Source organism: Hyalella azteca, unplaced genomic scaffold, assembly GCF_000764305.2.
Source record: "Hyalella azteca isolate HAZT.00-mixed unplaced genomic scaffold, Hazt_2.0.2 contig11277, whole genome shotgun sequence".
Classification (NCBI taxonomy): domain Eukaryota; kingdom Metazoa; phylum Arthropoda; class Malacostraca; order Amphipoda; family Hyalellidae; genus Hyalella; species Hyalella azteca.
In genome coordinates, this window is record NW_025941278.1 from 119061 (window position 1) to 136243 (window position 17183).

The window sequence follows — 17183 nt, forward strand, 5'->3', positions numbered from 1 at the left end:
ACTTAACGCAACATAACTTGAGTTTAATCCAATCTTGGAAAGCGACATGCTTTGTTGGGACTGAATGAGTAAGAACTGATCTCACCATGTAAAATATCTAATCGGAGTAGTGACTGTTTAAAAAGAGACATAAACTCACCTTAGCCTAGTCACATTGTTCTATTGACATCTCTCAATTCAAAGAAAGATTCGTTGCAAAGGACTGTACTATTATTATCCCTATTAGTCATAATATTGTAAAAAGTACATACTAATAACTCTTTTGTCGTTTAGGCCGTCAAAGAGACAGTAAATCGATCGATGGAAGGAAACAAATAAATATCTGAGGCCCATTAACTTGATATTAAGCGGATTCAATTCATTTCTTCGTCCAAGAACTAAACGCCCGATGAAGCTCCAAAAACTGAGCTTTTCCTCGACGTCTCGGTCTCGGTCATCAGGAACGCGTTCGTCGCTACTAAAGATTGCAAGAGCGTGTGAGGCAATCACTGCATTGAAGGTTTCTGAGAACATGAATGATATCATTGCCTTTATGAGCATAATATATAAAATGTGTGAGCCCTTATTGGGACTGGAAGATGAATAATATTATTGAACCGGCTTCTGATCAAGATGCAAGACGATGAACGTCGACAGCCAACGCCAGAGGTCGCTGTGGACGACATTAACCGGATTTTTGAAACTTTTGAAACTCACAACCGGTACTGAAACTTCAGTTTAGCAGACAACATAGTTTACTAGATTCAGCAGTTGCTCTCATATTGCAGTAATTTCATCACCCTTTTGGGGTACCGGGTAGCTGAAATCACCAATATTTTAGCAGTTGGTTGCGGGACTTACGGGTTGAAAACCCTTAGCTAGCTGTGAAAATCCTGCGGTGACAGGGCAATCATCTCATGCTTACTATGCAATAATCAACGCTAACAGCTATGAACTGATATTATACAGTGTGTCCCAAAAAAAAGTTGCTAAAAGTAAAGGCTTATAACTCGAAAAGTATTAAACGTAGAGAGATGAAATAAAACTACATGAAAGAGTATAACTTCAAGTTTTATTTGTTATCCATGATACCAAAGTTCTCTATATATTTCATAGTTAAAACTCATTATTTTTTGAGATCAAGATTCCCCCTACAATGCAGCTGAAATCTGAAAAACGAGTTTTCATTGTCGAACAATTTTACCTGAAAACTTCACCAACCAAAATAAAGAGAGGTTATTCCACCAAATGCAAACAAGAAGTTAGTCTCAACACAATCAAGAAGTAGATACGTCAGTAGAAAGATAAAGGAACGATCATAAATCAAAACAAAGGTCATTCTGGACGGCGAAAAACTGGAAGATCAGAAGAAAACATTGATATGATTGAAGAAAGAATTAATGAATCGCCTTTGGGTTTCTTCCTATGGAGTTACATGAAAGAAAAAGTACTCAGTACAAGACCAAGTAGCATTGACAATCTAAAGATAGCAATTCGTGAAGCTCTCGCAGTTATTGACCAGGATACCTTGTCTGCAGTAACAAAATTTTGAAAAACGTATTGAGCAGTGTATTCAAGATCGAGGAGGTCATTTTGAACATTTATTGTAATTTGAATAAAACTTGAAGTTATACTCTTTCACGTGGTTTTTATTTCATATTTCTACGTTTGATACTTTTCTAGTTATAAGCCTTTACTTTTGGCAACTTTTTTGTGGGGGGTCACCCTGTATAACCTTATAAAAACACCATCAAACTTCCGGTGTGGGAAATTTTCGAATCGTTTGAATTTTCAGGTTATCCACTATTTGCAGAAAGAAATCATGTAAAATACGAACAATAATATTGTTTATATTGAATAATATTAAATCTCAGAAATCGTTTCGATGCTTCTTACAAAAATGTTTCATTTTCCAACTAAAAATAGACGACTCGCCATGATGACGTCATGTGCGGCTCAGTCTGCTACATGACGTCACGCGCATGACGTCACTTGCATGCGGTCCACGACTACGTCATCAACGTTCTTGAGTCTAAACGTCATCTGGCAGATCAGTTAACTTGACTCAGTATCTGATAGTGCATGAGTAAGAGTAGCAATCATTCAAATGAGTTCGATGTAAAAAGTTTTACCGCGCATGGTTTCATTTATTTTTCTTTACTTCATCATAACTTCCTTGAATTTTATTTTTTCTGGTCTTTTATCATAATTTTCTTACATTTTTTCCGGGCTTTTATCATAGTTTCATTATATTGTATTTTTCTATTTTTCCTGTCATATAAACGCTTACAGGATGTAGTTTATTTTTACGTCACGTTCTAACTCTGAACCAGGTCTCAAACAGGACAAGAATTTCAAAATTGGGTGAGAATTAGAGATTCTACTACCATTTGATAATATGTCCTCTGTATATTTCAATTAAAAATCCCGTCTTTTTAGCGCATTTTCTCATTTATGGAAAAAATGCACTATTGTGCTCGCCATGTCCGTCTGTCTGTCTATCCGTCCGTCCGTCTTCCCGTCTGTCTGTCCGTCCGTGACTTCACGTTTTCGTCGACGAGAAAATGCGCTCTCTGTCACTCACTGCACTGAGTAATGAGTTATATTTTTTATATATACAAGCCAAGAACTGAACGAAAATTTCGTGGTTCTAGCAATACTGAGGAAAGTCGAAACTTATTTGCTATATATAAGAGCGCCAGGTGTTTCGATTCGAGTCAGGGGAAGTTCATTTTGTGAATGAATCCAATACTAGACGGATTTCAGATAATTAAAGGATTAGAAAAACACGTTCATATGCAGGAAAATACGTATTAAAGCTTGTAGTACGAATCTGTCGTAGCGAGAAAGAAAATTGACAAGGTGAAAATTTTGAAAGAGTCAAATTTAGAAAAATTTCAACTGAAAATACAGCAAGAGATTAAGTGATAGGTAACTAGGGCAATTTAGTGGTGCTGGTAGGAGCAGAGGTAGTGATGTTGGTGGTAGCCATGGAGGCATTGGTGGTGGTGGTAGCCATGCTGGTGTTGGTGGTTGCCATGGTAGCCATGATGGTGGTGGTTGGTCCAGCCCCTGTCGCACAATAGCTCGTCACGCACTTCATGTATGCCATCACCTGTAAATTGAAGTGAAATATTTATAAATAATACATTATTTATTTAGGTAATATACACTTAACTTGGATATATATATAAATATAAACATTCATTTATCTATGAAGAAGAATTATATACGTCAGGTTAGTCACCATTATTTATCCCGGCGTTTTGCCGGGTTATTAAAAGAGAAAAAATAGGAAATTAACTCAAGCTTACATTGAACTTAAGCAGATCATCAGTCGGGCAAGCGTCCAGCCCCATCCTGGTGTTGACTTCCAGGCTGGAGCCCGCAACTCGGGCCAGAAGCTCGGCCTTCAATCCTTCAATGTTAAAAGATCCGTCCGCCTTCACCTGCGTCAAATGAAGACAAAATTCAAACTAAAGTATTTTAACTAAAAATCTTTCACCAATTAATTTATCTTCCAATCAAAACTTAATATTATAACATCATCCAACTTTTAATCAACATGTGAATTCTTCCTTAAGATATTTTATAGATGACAAAGGACCTAGAACTTAGCGATGGACTCTTTACTGAATATTTATATTCAGTAAAGATAATATGAATATTTAAATAATATGAGCATGATATGAATTTAATGGGTATTTCCAACTTACTCCCCCATTTTTGGTGACCATGCATTTCATGAGCGCCACAGCCATGTCGGCATGTCCATTCATGTCCAGCAATTGGCAAAGCTCCAGCATCTTCATGTCGTCGCCACCTTCCATGCCACCTTCCATGCCATCGCCATGCCATCGGTCGCCATCGTCTGAGAAGTAATTACTTCCAAATTAAATGTTATCCATTATATTATCAATATGTTTAAAAAGAAAGATAGTACTTCACCACGCATAATATGTCACACATCACACGATACAGTCGGGCGTTCACATTAGATCTAATTTGAATGACATTGAACGAAGCTGTTCGGTAGATTTATGGTGTAAATTAATTACTATCGATATATCTAATTTCAATGACGATATGCAGAGCTGTTTCATATTTCATTCCCGTTTCAACAGCCGCATTTATTGATGAGAAAATAATCAATATTGTCAGAGCAACGCCACAAGTTGCGTCCCTTGTTTATTCATACTCAAAATATAATTACATTTGGACAAAGATTTATAGTAAACTACTATTGTTTCGTGACCATCAATCTATTTACCGAAATACAAAATTCAATTGTTTAAATGCAAAGCACTTAGTTATCCAACACACTGAGTGTTTCGATATCTCGTTAATTAATGTTTTAATTCTGAAGCTTTAAGTGATCTCTCTGAATTCATATAGTAATTTCACCCTTGAAGGATTTAATGATGTCTGGCAGTCCCTTCTGTTCAGTAATGCAAGCGTTCATCTTGACTTCCATGTCCGCTTTATCTTCTCCCGCCTTCAGAGCCTTGTAGCAACTACGTTCCTCTGCGGACATCCTGCAGCAAAAAAAAAAATGATAGCGTTCTTTCTGAATAGACAAAAATTTCATAATATAAGGCTGTCATAGATGGCTCGGAGGCAAATGCAAAAAAAAGGTTTACATAAAAAAAATACCCGAACTAAATCATAAAATCAATGGAATATCCTCAAGTCCAGCATCAATGCGCTATTTAAATAATAATTTTATAGCTTTGTTTGAAGGAGAAATCTTCGTTAAACTATTTATTATTAACTAAAACTTCGAGCCTAATAATCTTGTTGCTACAAATGCATGATAATATTCATCATTAAAATATTTTTTAGTTTCTAAAGTCTCGAGTGTAATAATTTTGTCATTTCAAATGAAGGAGATGCGTTCGATAAAATAAAATTAATTATACCGAGGTCCCGAGTGGCCAGGGAGACCAAGGGCCAAGGAGGCCAAGCAGAGCAGAGCGATGACGGACTGCATCGTGTCGTTCACTTGTAAGATATCTGCAAGGTGGACACAAATGTGATGAATAGAACACAACTTATACAATTTTACTTAGCATTTAGAAAAAATCGAATCTTAAAAGAGAAGAAATCGACTAGAGAATAGGAGCCTAGAAAATTGAATTCTCCTACTAATCAACAAAAAATATTACAATGCTATCTTTAAATCTTTCTCACGTGTGAATAAAACTCTAAAAACAAATAATGTGAAGAATAAAGTAATCATGCCCCGACGTAATATAATTTAATGCTTTTTCAATGCAGTGTGAGATCCATGGCTCCCAAAATATTATTGTTATCAAGAGACCTGGAAATATTTGTAGCAGCGATCAGGATGTCACGAAGACTGCGCTTGACAAGATTTAGAGTTTTCTTATATACTCCACGACAATTCATGTGGCTTTGTCTTGCCCCAAAGGAAGACGCCAATCTTCATTCATTTGTATATCCCTGAATGAATAAAATGCAAAGCCCATGGTGCCGGACTCCAATGCATTGTACGACAACATTTGGGTACAATGCTTTGGAGTCCGGCAAATCAGTAACTTTTGGGACCAATAGGCAGTTTTTCTTGTCAGACAAGACGAATTGAGGTCCACGTATCTATCATTGATCCAAACCTGCATTGTTATTTAATGTCGCGGTAGCCTATGTAATTTGAATTTGATTTAGGAAGTAGGATACGAATTTTATCTTCGTCAGAATGCTTCTCTTCTTGTTAATCGTAGTAGTGCATTGTGCATTAAATTATGCAAGGGAGTTATTCAAATTGAAGGAAATGGCTGCATACATTCATTTTTTGCGTTTTACATCCACAGTTAGCGCTAATCTCGTTAGCATCAATCTAATCTTTGACGTAATTTCAAAACGCGATAGATAATTACATTGAGACCTATACCCTCCAAGTCTAAAATCATGTTACGAAAAATTGAAAATTCACAAAAGCTTGGTAAAATGCATTCATGTTATTAAATAAGGAGGCTGTAGTTGGCATTGCATTACGATCGACGTCTTAGAGATTTCAGTTGTGTGGGCAATTATATTTTTATTTTTGTAGTTACAAATTTTATTCCATTTAAAGACACTTACTAAAATAGTTTTATCAAATGAACAGACAGAACAGTGATGATCGCAACAAGACGAATTGTAGTCTAATAATTTGGAAAGTATGTTATACACGAGACTATTTATGTATGGCATTAACGAAATGTGTTAACATGCCGAAATCCATTCAAAGCGTGTAGGAATTGTTAGGCCCAAACATTGCCCCATTAAGATGTTATGAACATTATTTGAAATTATCTGATTGGACGCACATTGGTTGTAGAATATCGTGAACACAGTTAATGAAAATTTTGTGCTTAGCTGCTTCAATGCATAAATTGTAAGATATTATACGATTTTAAATAGTGGTTTATTTTACTTATTTAATTTATTACACATCAATTGCACAACAGCCCGATCGAACAACAGACCAATCATTCAATGAGCGATAGCTACTAATAATGAAGGACAGATTGTTCCATACATTGACACATCGATGTCATTTTTAGATAATAAAAAGAGTGGAGATAACACTAGGAAGAAAAAATGTTAGTAGTTCTTTCCTACTAGTGACAAGGTTTAGTATATGCTTCGGTCGTGTGAGAAGTATAGCAAATATTTTCCGTGTGTGAAAATTCCCAACACAACCTATGAACGTTGTTTGAACATATAAGTCAATCAACTTCTTAATAAAACCCCGTATTGAGAAGAGTGAGAAATGAAGTGATTGAAGAGAGTGATTAAACTGAAGAGTGAAGAGAGTGATCAAAGGGGAAGAGTGAGAACTGAAGATAGAAGGAAAAGTGACGTTGGAGAAAGAGGTAAGATAAGTCCGTAAGTGAGGTTATTACTTATTGCTGCATCAAAAAATTATCTGTATCTCTAATATAACATTGTCTACGATACAAACATTTTCTTCTCAATAATTTTCTTTCCAAATAATTTAGCAGATACTGCGCTGTTGGTGTGAAATTGAAAACATAAATTCCTTCAACAATAGTTTATACAGGGTGGCGCGCGGTAATTTGCTGATTTGGGAATGAAATAAAAATATTATGATCAATAGAAAAATTTATTTGCTATTTGAATTATAATGAACGGTAATGGAATTTATAAATTACGTGGTTTTAAATAGTGCTTCTGGCAAATGTCGACCTTCGCATTCCACACACTGCTATATATGTTTTCTGAAGTTTTCATGAACTCTAACAAGCATGCCCACTGGTATTCTACCAATTTCAGCTCCAATATTGTTCCTTAGGTGTTCCAAGGTGTTGTGGCGGTTGATATACACCTTAGACTTCAGGTAACCCCAAAGAAAAAAATCGCATGGGGCTAAATCTGGTGAGCGTGCTGGCCAGGTCACATCACCCCTCAAAGAGATAAGCCATCCAGGAAACATTTGCCTCAAACAATTCATGGTAACCCTTGCTGTGTGTGCAGTGGCACCATCCTGTTGGAACCATGTATCCTCTAATTCCATTGCCTCAAGAGCTGGCTGAAAATAATCCTGTATCATAGACAAGTACCGTTCGGAGTTCACAGTTATGACACGACTGTTATCCTGAAAAAAGTTATGCCCAATGATGCCTACTCGCGATATGGCGCACCACACAGTGACGCGGTCCGAATGTTTTGTGGTGTTGTAATCCTTCTCTTAGGTCCCTTCGTAGACATGACACATTCCCTGCTGTTCTGAATGCATTCACCCAATTTACAATTGATTGCCGTCCAGGAACACGTCCGCGTGAAGGAACAGCGAATCGTGAACGAAAAGCACGCTGCACTGCAATGATCGAGTAGGCATTTGAAAAATACGCTTTACACAAAATGACCTCTCCTCACGTGTCCACTGCATGATGGCAATTGAGAGCCAGACGAATACAAATTTCCCGCCATCCACTGTAAGCCACGTCCACTCTCCTCTGTCTTCGACCGTCAGTGCCGCCACAGCATGCAGTGCAAATAAGCAAATTACCGCGCTCCACCCTGTACTTATGAACAAGAACTCAAACACTTTGATATATAAAATTGAACCTCTGATAATTATTTCATTTAATTTGTTTGCTTCTCAGATTTCATTACCATATTATCAGCATGTTCTCTCCAGCAGGCAGCTGACGTGGAAACGCAACGTTGATTTATGGTTGAAATGTTGATCAATCAAAATTAAACGTTGAATCAACGTCTAAACGTAACCAACACTGGAATTAAGAGGCTCTGTTACCTAATTTCAACGGTGAAGCAACCTCGATATTGGTACGTTGAATTTTGATTTATTTTCCAACGTTGATTTTAACGTTATCACCCCAACATTGAATGGTACATAACGTATATCCCAAATTTGAAACTTTGGTTCGACATAAAGTTCACAACTTCAATCACACGCTTATCAATCATATATTTGAGAAAGTTCGGATAAACGCGTGCTCGAAAATTTTCCAAGATTAGATAAGGAACGCAGCGATGACTATTTTATATTAATTATCCGAGGAGCAGATCGAAGCGGTGACATTTCATAACGAGCGGTTGGTCACATAAACCCTCCGCGCTTTACTGATCTTACTTACAACTGTAAGGCTCGGGTGAAGGAATCTTTGATTGAAATTGATACAGCCGATATTTTAGCAGCTTTACGTACGTCGAATAAAACAACTACGAAATTTGGAAACGCATTAAATTTCAATTGAACAAGTATATTATCCATATCTATATTATTATGAAGTAATTCTAATTGTATCATTCATTCCTCGTCCAACAGCAGTCGGCAATTGCAGTTTAGTAGAACGGAGCGCCAGTTTTTCATGGGTTAAAAAACATAATCGTTCAACCCCACGAGGAAAGTTCAGGAAAAAATTTTTTCTCTTAAATTGTTATAGCCATAATTAAACTGAAATAAACTCTCCAAAAACTCTTTTTTCGACTGACATAAATTCAATGATATGACGTATTGAGTATACACTTAAAAATTTCATATGAATTCCATGGTTCTGTAACATTCAACATGTAATTAGGATTAGTCTATTAAACTAATTGAAGGAGTAAATTTTGTATTTTTGGTTTATTCTTATTAACTAAGACAAATTAAACGTTTCCAATTTTTTTATTCCATCATTATTTAACTTTGTTGTATATAGAGACTGTCAGTCTAAATTAGTCTAGAAAGACAGTCTAAGATATTAGTCGCAGCGGATTTTTTATTGAAACTATAGTGCCTTTCCATGACGGGAAGAACTGCACTGAATACATCTTTCCTTAAGTTTTTATACAAATTTGGACGCCGTTTACCTGGTCATCGTCTGCAATAGCTCACAGAAATCGCTGGTCCTTCTAACCGAGATGCGTCGCAACACATTTTCTATGTAAATGTGAACCCAATAATTTGAATTTCATCTATAGATACAATATATTTATTTCTATATAGCTATCTCAAGTGTGCATAGAGACATAGGAAATACATCGTGGTGCGTTTGCTTCTATACAGCATTGCGTCTACTCATGTTCTTAAGTCATATTAACTCCATTTACAACAAAAATGACTATTATAAGAGGAAAATGCTGTCACAATTAAACAGTGATTGTTATTTTAATAGATCTTAGACCAATAAATCATGAAAATTGGTTCCAAACTTCTCGTCGTAGTAGCAGTTTTTTCAATGACCTTCGGAATTATTAGCATTGTTTCAAATACCTCATCAAAGTTCAAAGCTCATCAGTCAAGAATCAAAGATAACAACTTAGGGCTTCAACCACCGTTCGTGATAATCGTCTGCAATAGTGAGTATGAGCTGCACGTCTGGCAGACACGTGCTCAGTCAATAGAAATTTTGCTGTTTCGAACGAAATTTTCATCTGCATGAGAATTCGTGCGCGAAGCTTCTGATAAATCCTCAAAATATTACAATTGCCATCAGTGCCTGAGATTTGCTAAAGGCACGTGAAGAATATTGAAATTCGCCCTGCTTAGATAAGCGAGCAAAACAGCAAAAAAAATACAATAAACCCTAAATAATATTTTTCCTACCGCAATTTATAAAAACCTTTTTTCAATAAAGAAATCCTTTACGTTCGCTTTTGATGTGTAGTCCGCTACACAAGCAACAGAAATAATTTTAGCCTGATTTTCAAATTTGAAATTATTGAATATCATGTGCTCATTTTAGTCACAGTGTTTCCTAAAATTATTTGTAATAAATCAGACTTTAATCAAACGTTATTTCACGACCACTTTATTTTACCTATGATCGAGTGTTTTTATACATACATTGAATTGGCATACTACGAAAAAAGAAACGGAAAGCTTTGAGCTTATTTTTTTAAATGTGCCTCAGAATAATATTATTACTGATGACCCTACTCATCGACATCTTTTGAGCATTTTATCAAAATATAGTCAATCGCAGGTGGAAAATCCGACCGAGAGGCAGCATCAACCAAGACCAAGTATGAAACTCAAATTCGGCAAACCAAGGCTTTAATAAAATCCGCTGTAGTGCTCACTCGCTCACCTCCGATCAGGTAATTTCGAGATAGAAATCCAATGCAAAATATTTAAATGTAATGTAGCTTCGGATTTATTATGAACTTTTCAAGTTGGAATCTATCCACATTTATAACCCACTGTGATTATTAGTCCGGACAGACTAGCCTATGTCAACTGCATGGGCGGTCAAAGCTTTGAAAGATTCGATCCAGCAACTACATGCTGGGGGAATTATGTTGTGTATAATTGTGTTATGCGTAAAATTACAGAGAAAATGTGTTCATATTTTTTATTATATGATAATTTTAGTTTATTTTATTCAGATTCACTTTATGAGAGTTCAACTGCATTTTATTTTTCACTCCCTGAAAATTATGATTGTAATTCTATTGCCTAATACGAGGGGCATTCGGAAAGTAGTACCCGTTTGGGAATTGAACAAAAGGAAGTAAATATTAACAAATGTAAACATGTTTATTGAAAAGAACATGTATTACACTACTTCTCTACATAATCTCCGGACAAATTTAAGCATTTGTCGTATCATGTCACGAGTTTTTGTATACCAGTGTCATATTACTCCGCCGCCAGTGTTTCTGGGATCGGCAAGGTGTACTGCTCATCGATTTCATGACTCGCTAAGACACAATCAATGCCAATGCATATTGAGCACCATTAAAAAAATTACGGCGGGCAATTCAAAATCGACGGCGAGGTCTGTTGTCTACTGGCATCATTCTCCTGCACGATAATCAGAGCTGGGCAGCGCTACTTTGAAATGTAGCGCCGCTACCGCTACATGCTCTAAATGTAGCGGGCGCTACCGCTACACCCACTAGATTGTAGTGGGCGCTACCGCTACCGCTACAGTAAAATGTAGCGCCGCTACATTAGCCGCTACAATGGCCAAAATTATTGGAAATCTTTAAATATTTATTGTTCTGCTATTGGGATTTACTCATAAACATTTAATGATGATAAAACATTTTCAAAACATATCAATGCAACTTTATTGCAATTTATCTAACTGAACTAGTATGGGTTAGATACAGTAAATAAAAGTTACAGTTATTTTTATGTTTTACCTTCCCTACATGGATGTCTACTTTAATCTACCAATCTCAAAAATTATCCACATATACATATAAAAAATCACTCATTTATTTGTATATATATGTGGATTATTTTTGAGATTGGTAGATTAAAGTAGACATCCATGTAGGGAAGGTGGAACATAAAAATAACTGTAAAAATAACTGTAAGCAAACTGAAACATGGAAAAATACCTGTAAGTGGTAACTGGTAACAACTTAACAAGTAACAACTAATATGTTGACACTAGTAACAGGCTGAGGTTGAAACGTTACACCGAAATCTTTCGTACAGTTTTATTATGTAATTTATATTATCTATGAATCATGCTGGTTTTCAAATAATATTTAATAGGTACTATTAAGTAAAATCTAAAGGCGTTATCTATGAATGTAACGGTAGCGCTGTAGCGGCAAAACCTCGTATCGCTACTGAAAATGTAGCGGCCGCTACATGTAGCGCGCTACTGCCCACCTCTGACGATAATGCCAGGCCGCATACGGCTCGGATAACACAACAACTTCTCCAAAAATTCAAGTGAGAAATTTTCGACCATCCTCCCCTACAGTCCGGACATGGTTCCTTCAGATTTTCATCTGTTTACGAAACTCAAGGACTTCGTGGCAGGGACAAAGTTTCAAAATGGTGAAGAACTGAAAGAACACGTGACTGCGTATCTCAATACACTGTCGGCGGAGGCAAATGACACTGGTATACAAAAACTCGTTACACGATACGACAAATGCTTAAATTTGTCCGGAGATTATGTAGAGAAGTAGTGTAATACATGTTCTTTTCAATATACATGTTTACATTTGTTAATATTTACTTCCTTTTGTTCAATTCCCAAACGGGTACTACTTTCCGGATGCCCCTCGTAATATCATTTACCAGTAACACGTATACGTATGTTGGTTTAATTAGGCTGAAGCATAGTTTGCCTATATTTCTTTTGGCAGCGCTGCCATAGGGACAGAGAATGTTTAGCTACAATTGTTATGACAAAAACATATTACGCAAGCGACACAGATAAACAGTCGACGGTAACTGTGTTTCAAAGCTGTTAAGGTTGATGATACTATTCAAATAATTATCATACTCTAATGACAAATAAATATAGGTACTGTTACACTCCCGTTCTATTAGTAAATGAATTGAAAAGAATAGCCGCTCTAATATATTATAGATCAGCCACTCCGTCTTCTTTCTCTCCTACTCGTGAATTCCGTTATCCATTTTCTCATCTATCACATATAAATTGGATCCATCACTGTCGCGCAGGTTCATCGTCTTGGTGGATGACGACTCGGTGCAGCCAGCTCTTGATGAGTACGTAGCCCAGTGGCCAGATAACGTTCGAAATCGTATAATTTTGAGTTATCGTTCAGTATTCCAACCAGACGAATGGCATTTCATCAATCTGTATGAAAAATGTGCAACCGAAAAGTTATTCCTGCCGTGGGCGTTGCCCGAGATCGACTCCGTGATTTACCTGGATACTGATTACGTGTTTCTGAGACCTCCAGACCATCTAACTGAGCACTTCAAGCACTTTGATGACAAGCAGGTGTTGGGAGTGACTCCTGTTGACGGCTATTATCTGCAGCACATCACAGAGGTAAATCCATCTGAGCAAAAATGAACTATCGATGCAAAGTAACGATTCAAGATTCAAAATAACGATTTGAGATTCAAGTAACTTTAATTTAATCATAGCAGATGTTTAATTTTTAAAAATATTTCAATAACTGTGTTTATGAGGCCCAACTAACTCAGATCCCGTACTACGGAAAGAAAGGTTTAAGCACAGCGCTCCTATTGGCTAACCTCACGCGGTGGCGTAATCTTCCCTTCGATTGGCTGCCAACGGTCGTGAGTGTGACGGAAGCTTTCCAGTTTGCTATTGCCACAGGAGATCAAGACATTTTTAACATCGTCTTCAGTGAGGTAACTAACACTTTTGCGATCTATTGCGTGGTATGTAGTTCCACAAGGAAAAATCATTATGATACGAGGCCTGTTTTTTAAGTCTACCGTTTTGGAATTAAAAAAAGACGTGCAAAGAGACCATTTAATTTATTTTTACATGAAAGCCTGTACCTTAATCTACTTTTCTACATAATTTCGGTGAATATTGAAGCACTTGTCATAACGTGGCACCAATTTTTGAAAAAAACTGATAAAATTCTGCCGCCTGACTTGTTAACCACTGCAACACAAATGTTTTGCCATCGTTATCGTCTTGAAGGCGCCGACCGCCCAGGTGTTTCTTCAAGTGGCAGTGTGATGCATTTGATGCAGTGTGATGCATTTGGTGCAGTGTGATGCATTTGGTGCATCAAATGCATCGCACTGCACTCTTCATTTGTGATACAGTGGTTAACAAGTCAGGCGGCATAATTTTATCGGGAGGGTATATTCAAAAACTGGTGCCACGTTAATGATGTTATGACAAGTGCCTCAATATTCACGGAAATTATATAAAAAAAGTAGATTAAGGTACAGGCTTTCATGTAAAAATAAAATTATTGCGATATCTTTGCACGTCTTTTTTTTAATTCCAAAACGATACTGACTTAAAAAATATGCCTCGTATCAATGTGACCAGCTTTCCAAAGTAATATATAGATACATTCAATATGTCATAAAGTAATCTTAAAGTCAATCATCGTTGGCTGAGAATTTTTATCATTCAGCACTATTTCGTTTACGTAATGAAAGTTTCGCTGTTTGAAAAAGTTATTCGTAGAATTGCAAGTTAGTTGGACACTGTTAGGCAAATTTTTCACTCTAATACTCAAGTTGTTATATCTATTTGTTGGAATATTAATAAATTTGAGATTGAGTGTAACGCAAAAATTAGCTAATCGTCCTATAAATGAACAAAACGTATTAACGCATCCGTAGAAAGTAATGAGACTAAAGATTTATCGTCACCTAAGTTTCCAGAATACATATACGACCTGAGCTGCGACTGGAGTGGTACCATAGAACAGTGCTGGACTGTCAACTGGAAATGCAGCACAATCGAGCATACAGGATTCTCTTTGGTTCATGGCGCTAGGAGAAGATTTTTTGCTGATGAAAGTCTGAAACATATCAACAGAGATTATTTCTTTCGCACATTGGTCCCAATGCAAGTAAGTGTTATCAACCAGACTTTATTTATAATAACGTTATGCAACGTGTCTTGTTTAAGCTGTAGTTCTAGTAGCTGTTGATTTCATCAAAAATGTGTTTGTTATTCAACGGTAGCATTAAGTTTATCGGGCATATGCTTATTTTTTTCATTTAACGTTCCACAATTCCTTGCACAGGGCCATTTCATTTATGTTTTATTGAAATAAAAAGTCTACTCTTCCTCAACTGGCAAATCGTTCTTGATACCTCAATTTCAACATCATACAACAGTTATCCCACTAATAGCAATCCCCTTAAGGCTCGTATTGAGAGCCGCGAGCCCTCGATCAGGCAGGCTCGGCTGTTCTCCAATGTGATTCTATCACTAAGTTGGTTCATTAAAACTCAACTCTTAAATAAAATATCAATCAGAATTTTTTCATGCTCATCTGGTTATTTATTTGAAATTTCTTTACAGCAGAAAAATAAGTAAACTTTTTTATCATCAATGATAGAGGAAAATGTTCGTCATTTACGTTCATTATACCTGCGACTGCAATCTCTCCTAGATATGGTTGTTTCTTTTACGAAGAAAGTAACAATTCATCAACCAGAACAAACCAAACTAACAATTTATTGGCAACAGTAATAGGATGAATTAAACGATTCAAACTACTACAGCTGTAAACGAAGATGGAGTGAAATAATAAACTGAAAATGAAGACATTCAGGCTAATTTAAATTTGTAAGGAATTTACACGAATATAATCGCTGATAAACTTTATTTGAGAATCCAAAAGATAAATCTTCGCAGGTTTTCGAAGGCAAGAGAATAAGAAGTGAAGAAGCAGTGGAGCAACTGCAACCAGAGAAAAAAAACAGTCTGATTAACTGACAAACGTAGTTCAAGTATGCTTTATATGATCATATTCGGTATTCCAATTTATCGGCACATAATTTGACAGTGAACTTGATTCCCAGTATTAACCTTGCGAAACTAAATACGACAGCAGCAAACAGACGAGGCGTTCCGTATAACGACAAAGTTCCCGCAGAATGTGTGACGTGTGATGCGAGTCGTTATACTGGAACGTAACTATGACTTCTTGAATTACAGTAAAATATAAAGGACTGTTTAATTGAGCAATATGATCTCAAATATAGTCGTTCAGTTAAGTGCGATCAAATTTTGATTTAACCAACCTTCTAAATTATTGTCGATGGATCCATTTAGAAGTGGCATTAGATGCCATTCAGAGGTTTGACTTAGATAAAATGTACAATGGTTAGTAATAGGTTGGCCCAACTCAGCTAATTTAGTAAATAAGTTAATTAGTAATAAGGTTAAGGTTTTAGGCCGGCAATAAGGCCATAAATAATGCGTCGTAGACGACTTCGCATTGTTGGGTCCAACCAAAGAAGTGAATTTGCATACATTAACAGGACTAGGGGCCCATTCCATGCATTAAATCAAGTTAATATAGAGAGAAAATGCACATATTATGCTGTACTTTATACAGCAATCTAGAATGCACCATTTGTCACCTCCTTCCAAGCCCATATCTGTCAATTCCTTATCCTAGACGTTAATAACTATTCAAACTTAATCTTCATGGTCTTCCTTAAATTAAAACGGAACAGAATTTCTTATAAATTTTTGGAATATTTTTTTTTCTATTTGGAGAAGACTTATAAGATTAAAAAAACGCTAGTTGCTCAAAATCAGTATTTTCGGAAATTACAAATAAGCAAATTGAACGTCAGTGTTAAAATTCAGTATCAGTGATATAGGTTGATTTTTAATCAGGTACGATAGTTTTTACGACCAGTTTTCTTTATTTGGTTATTGTATGTCTGCGTCAAGACTGTAATCGATTTTCACCACATGTGATTAAAATCAGTTTTTTTAATAATTATAATGATGAATTTGAGAACTTAATATCTATTCCTTCGTCCAGGAAATATTTCTGGCATGGGAGCGGCATGACGTCAACGATCCTGTGTCGGTATTGCTCCGATATTTGACCGACGCTCTGCACGCTCGGGAGGACGAAGTTCGCAGGATGAGAGGCAGTAATAAAACGCATCAGTTCTGCACTTATAGTTCCCAGAAGCTTTTGAAACAATTGTCTGACCAAGTTTGAATTTATTTGTTTTTCGTTCCGTATCTCTCTACTTAACCAGTTTCGTAAGTATCTCAGAGTTGCTCAAGACGAACTCGAGGACGTACGAGTATAACCAGGCAGAGCATAAATTAAGGGTACGTAGGTACGGGGGTGCAGCCGTAGACCAAAAACTTTACTCTTAAATGAGCCGTGGAGCCAACGCCCAGCCTCACCAAGATTCAACTTTGCTCAGCCTCAGAGCTAGAAGCCACAAGCTACGCTTGATTTCCGTGATCCCGACAAGCGATACACTGCCGAAAGATAATAGCGCCTTAGGTCTTCAGCCA

At 36.5% G+C, this 17183-nt stretch overlaps 2 protein-coding genes across 2 annotated transcripts; one reads left to right on the forward strand and one right to left on the reverse strand.

The window, feature by feature from the left end:
• Nucleotides 1-2774: 2774 nt before the first annotated feature.
• On the reverse strand, nt 2775-5333 carry LOC108678794. Its single transcript, XM_018167264.2, has 6 exons — nt 5300-5333; nt 4899-4992; nt 4384-4514; nt 3696-3850; nt 3294-3428; nt 2775-3094 (listed from the first exon to the last, which is right to left on the reverse strand). Exons 2-6 carry the CDS (start codon nt 4967-4969, stop codon nt 2915-2917), a joined length of 672 nt encoding a protein of 223 aa, XP_018022753.1. The 5' UTR covers nt 4970-4992; nt 5300-5333; the 3' UTR covers nt 2775-2914.
• A 4189-nt stretch (nt 5334-9522) lies between these two features.
• Nucleotides 9523-16875, forward strand: LOC108678795 (glucoside xylosyltransferase 2-like). The gene is made up of 5 exons (XM_047882772.1): nt 9523-9813; nt 10440-10554; nt 12893-13229; nt 13388-13558; nt 16690-16875. Exons 1-5 carry the CDS (start codon nt 9648-9650, stop codon nt 16873-16875), a joined length of 975 nt encoding a protein of 324 aa, XP_047738728.1. The 5' UTR covers nt 9523-9647.
• Nucleotides 16876-17183: the final 308 nt, after the last annotated feature.

What these genes read in the sequence shown, in the direction of transcription:
- LOC108678794 (XM_018167264.2), bottom strand. Translation starts at nt 4,969, where the DNA reads ATGCAGTCCGTCATCGCTCTGCTCTGCTTGGCCTCCTTGGCCCTTGGT. An exon ending in CCTGGCCACTCGGGACCTCG is followed by an intron (nt 4,515 to 4,898) that starts GTATAATTAATT and finishes TTTTTGCTGCAG; the next exon opens with GATGTCCGCAGAGGAACGTA. An exon ending in CATCATTAAATCCTTCAAGG is followed by an intron (nt 3,851 to 4,383) that starts GTGAAATTACTA and finishes ATTACTTCTCAG; the next exon opens with ACGATGGCGACCGATGGCAT.
- LOC108678795 (XM_047882772.1), top strand. Translation starts at nt 9,648, where the DNA reads ATGAAAATTGGTTCCAAACTTCTCGTCGTAGTAGCAGTTTTTTCAATG. An exon ending in ACTCGCTCACCTCCGATCAG is followed by an intron (nt 10,555 to 12,892) that starts GTAATTTCGAGA and finishes ACTGTCGCGCAG; the next exon opens with GTTCATCGTCTTGGTGGATG. An exon ending in TTAACATCGTCTTCAGTGAG is followed by an intron (nt 13,559 to 16,689) that starts GTAACTAACACT and finishes TCCTTCGTCCAG; the next exon opens with GAAATATTTCTGGCATGGGA.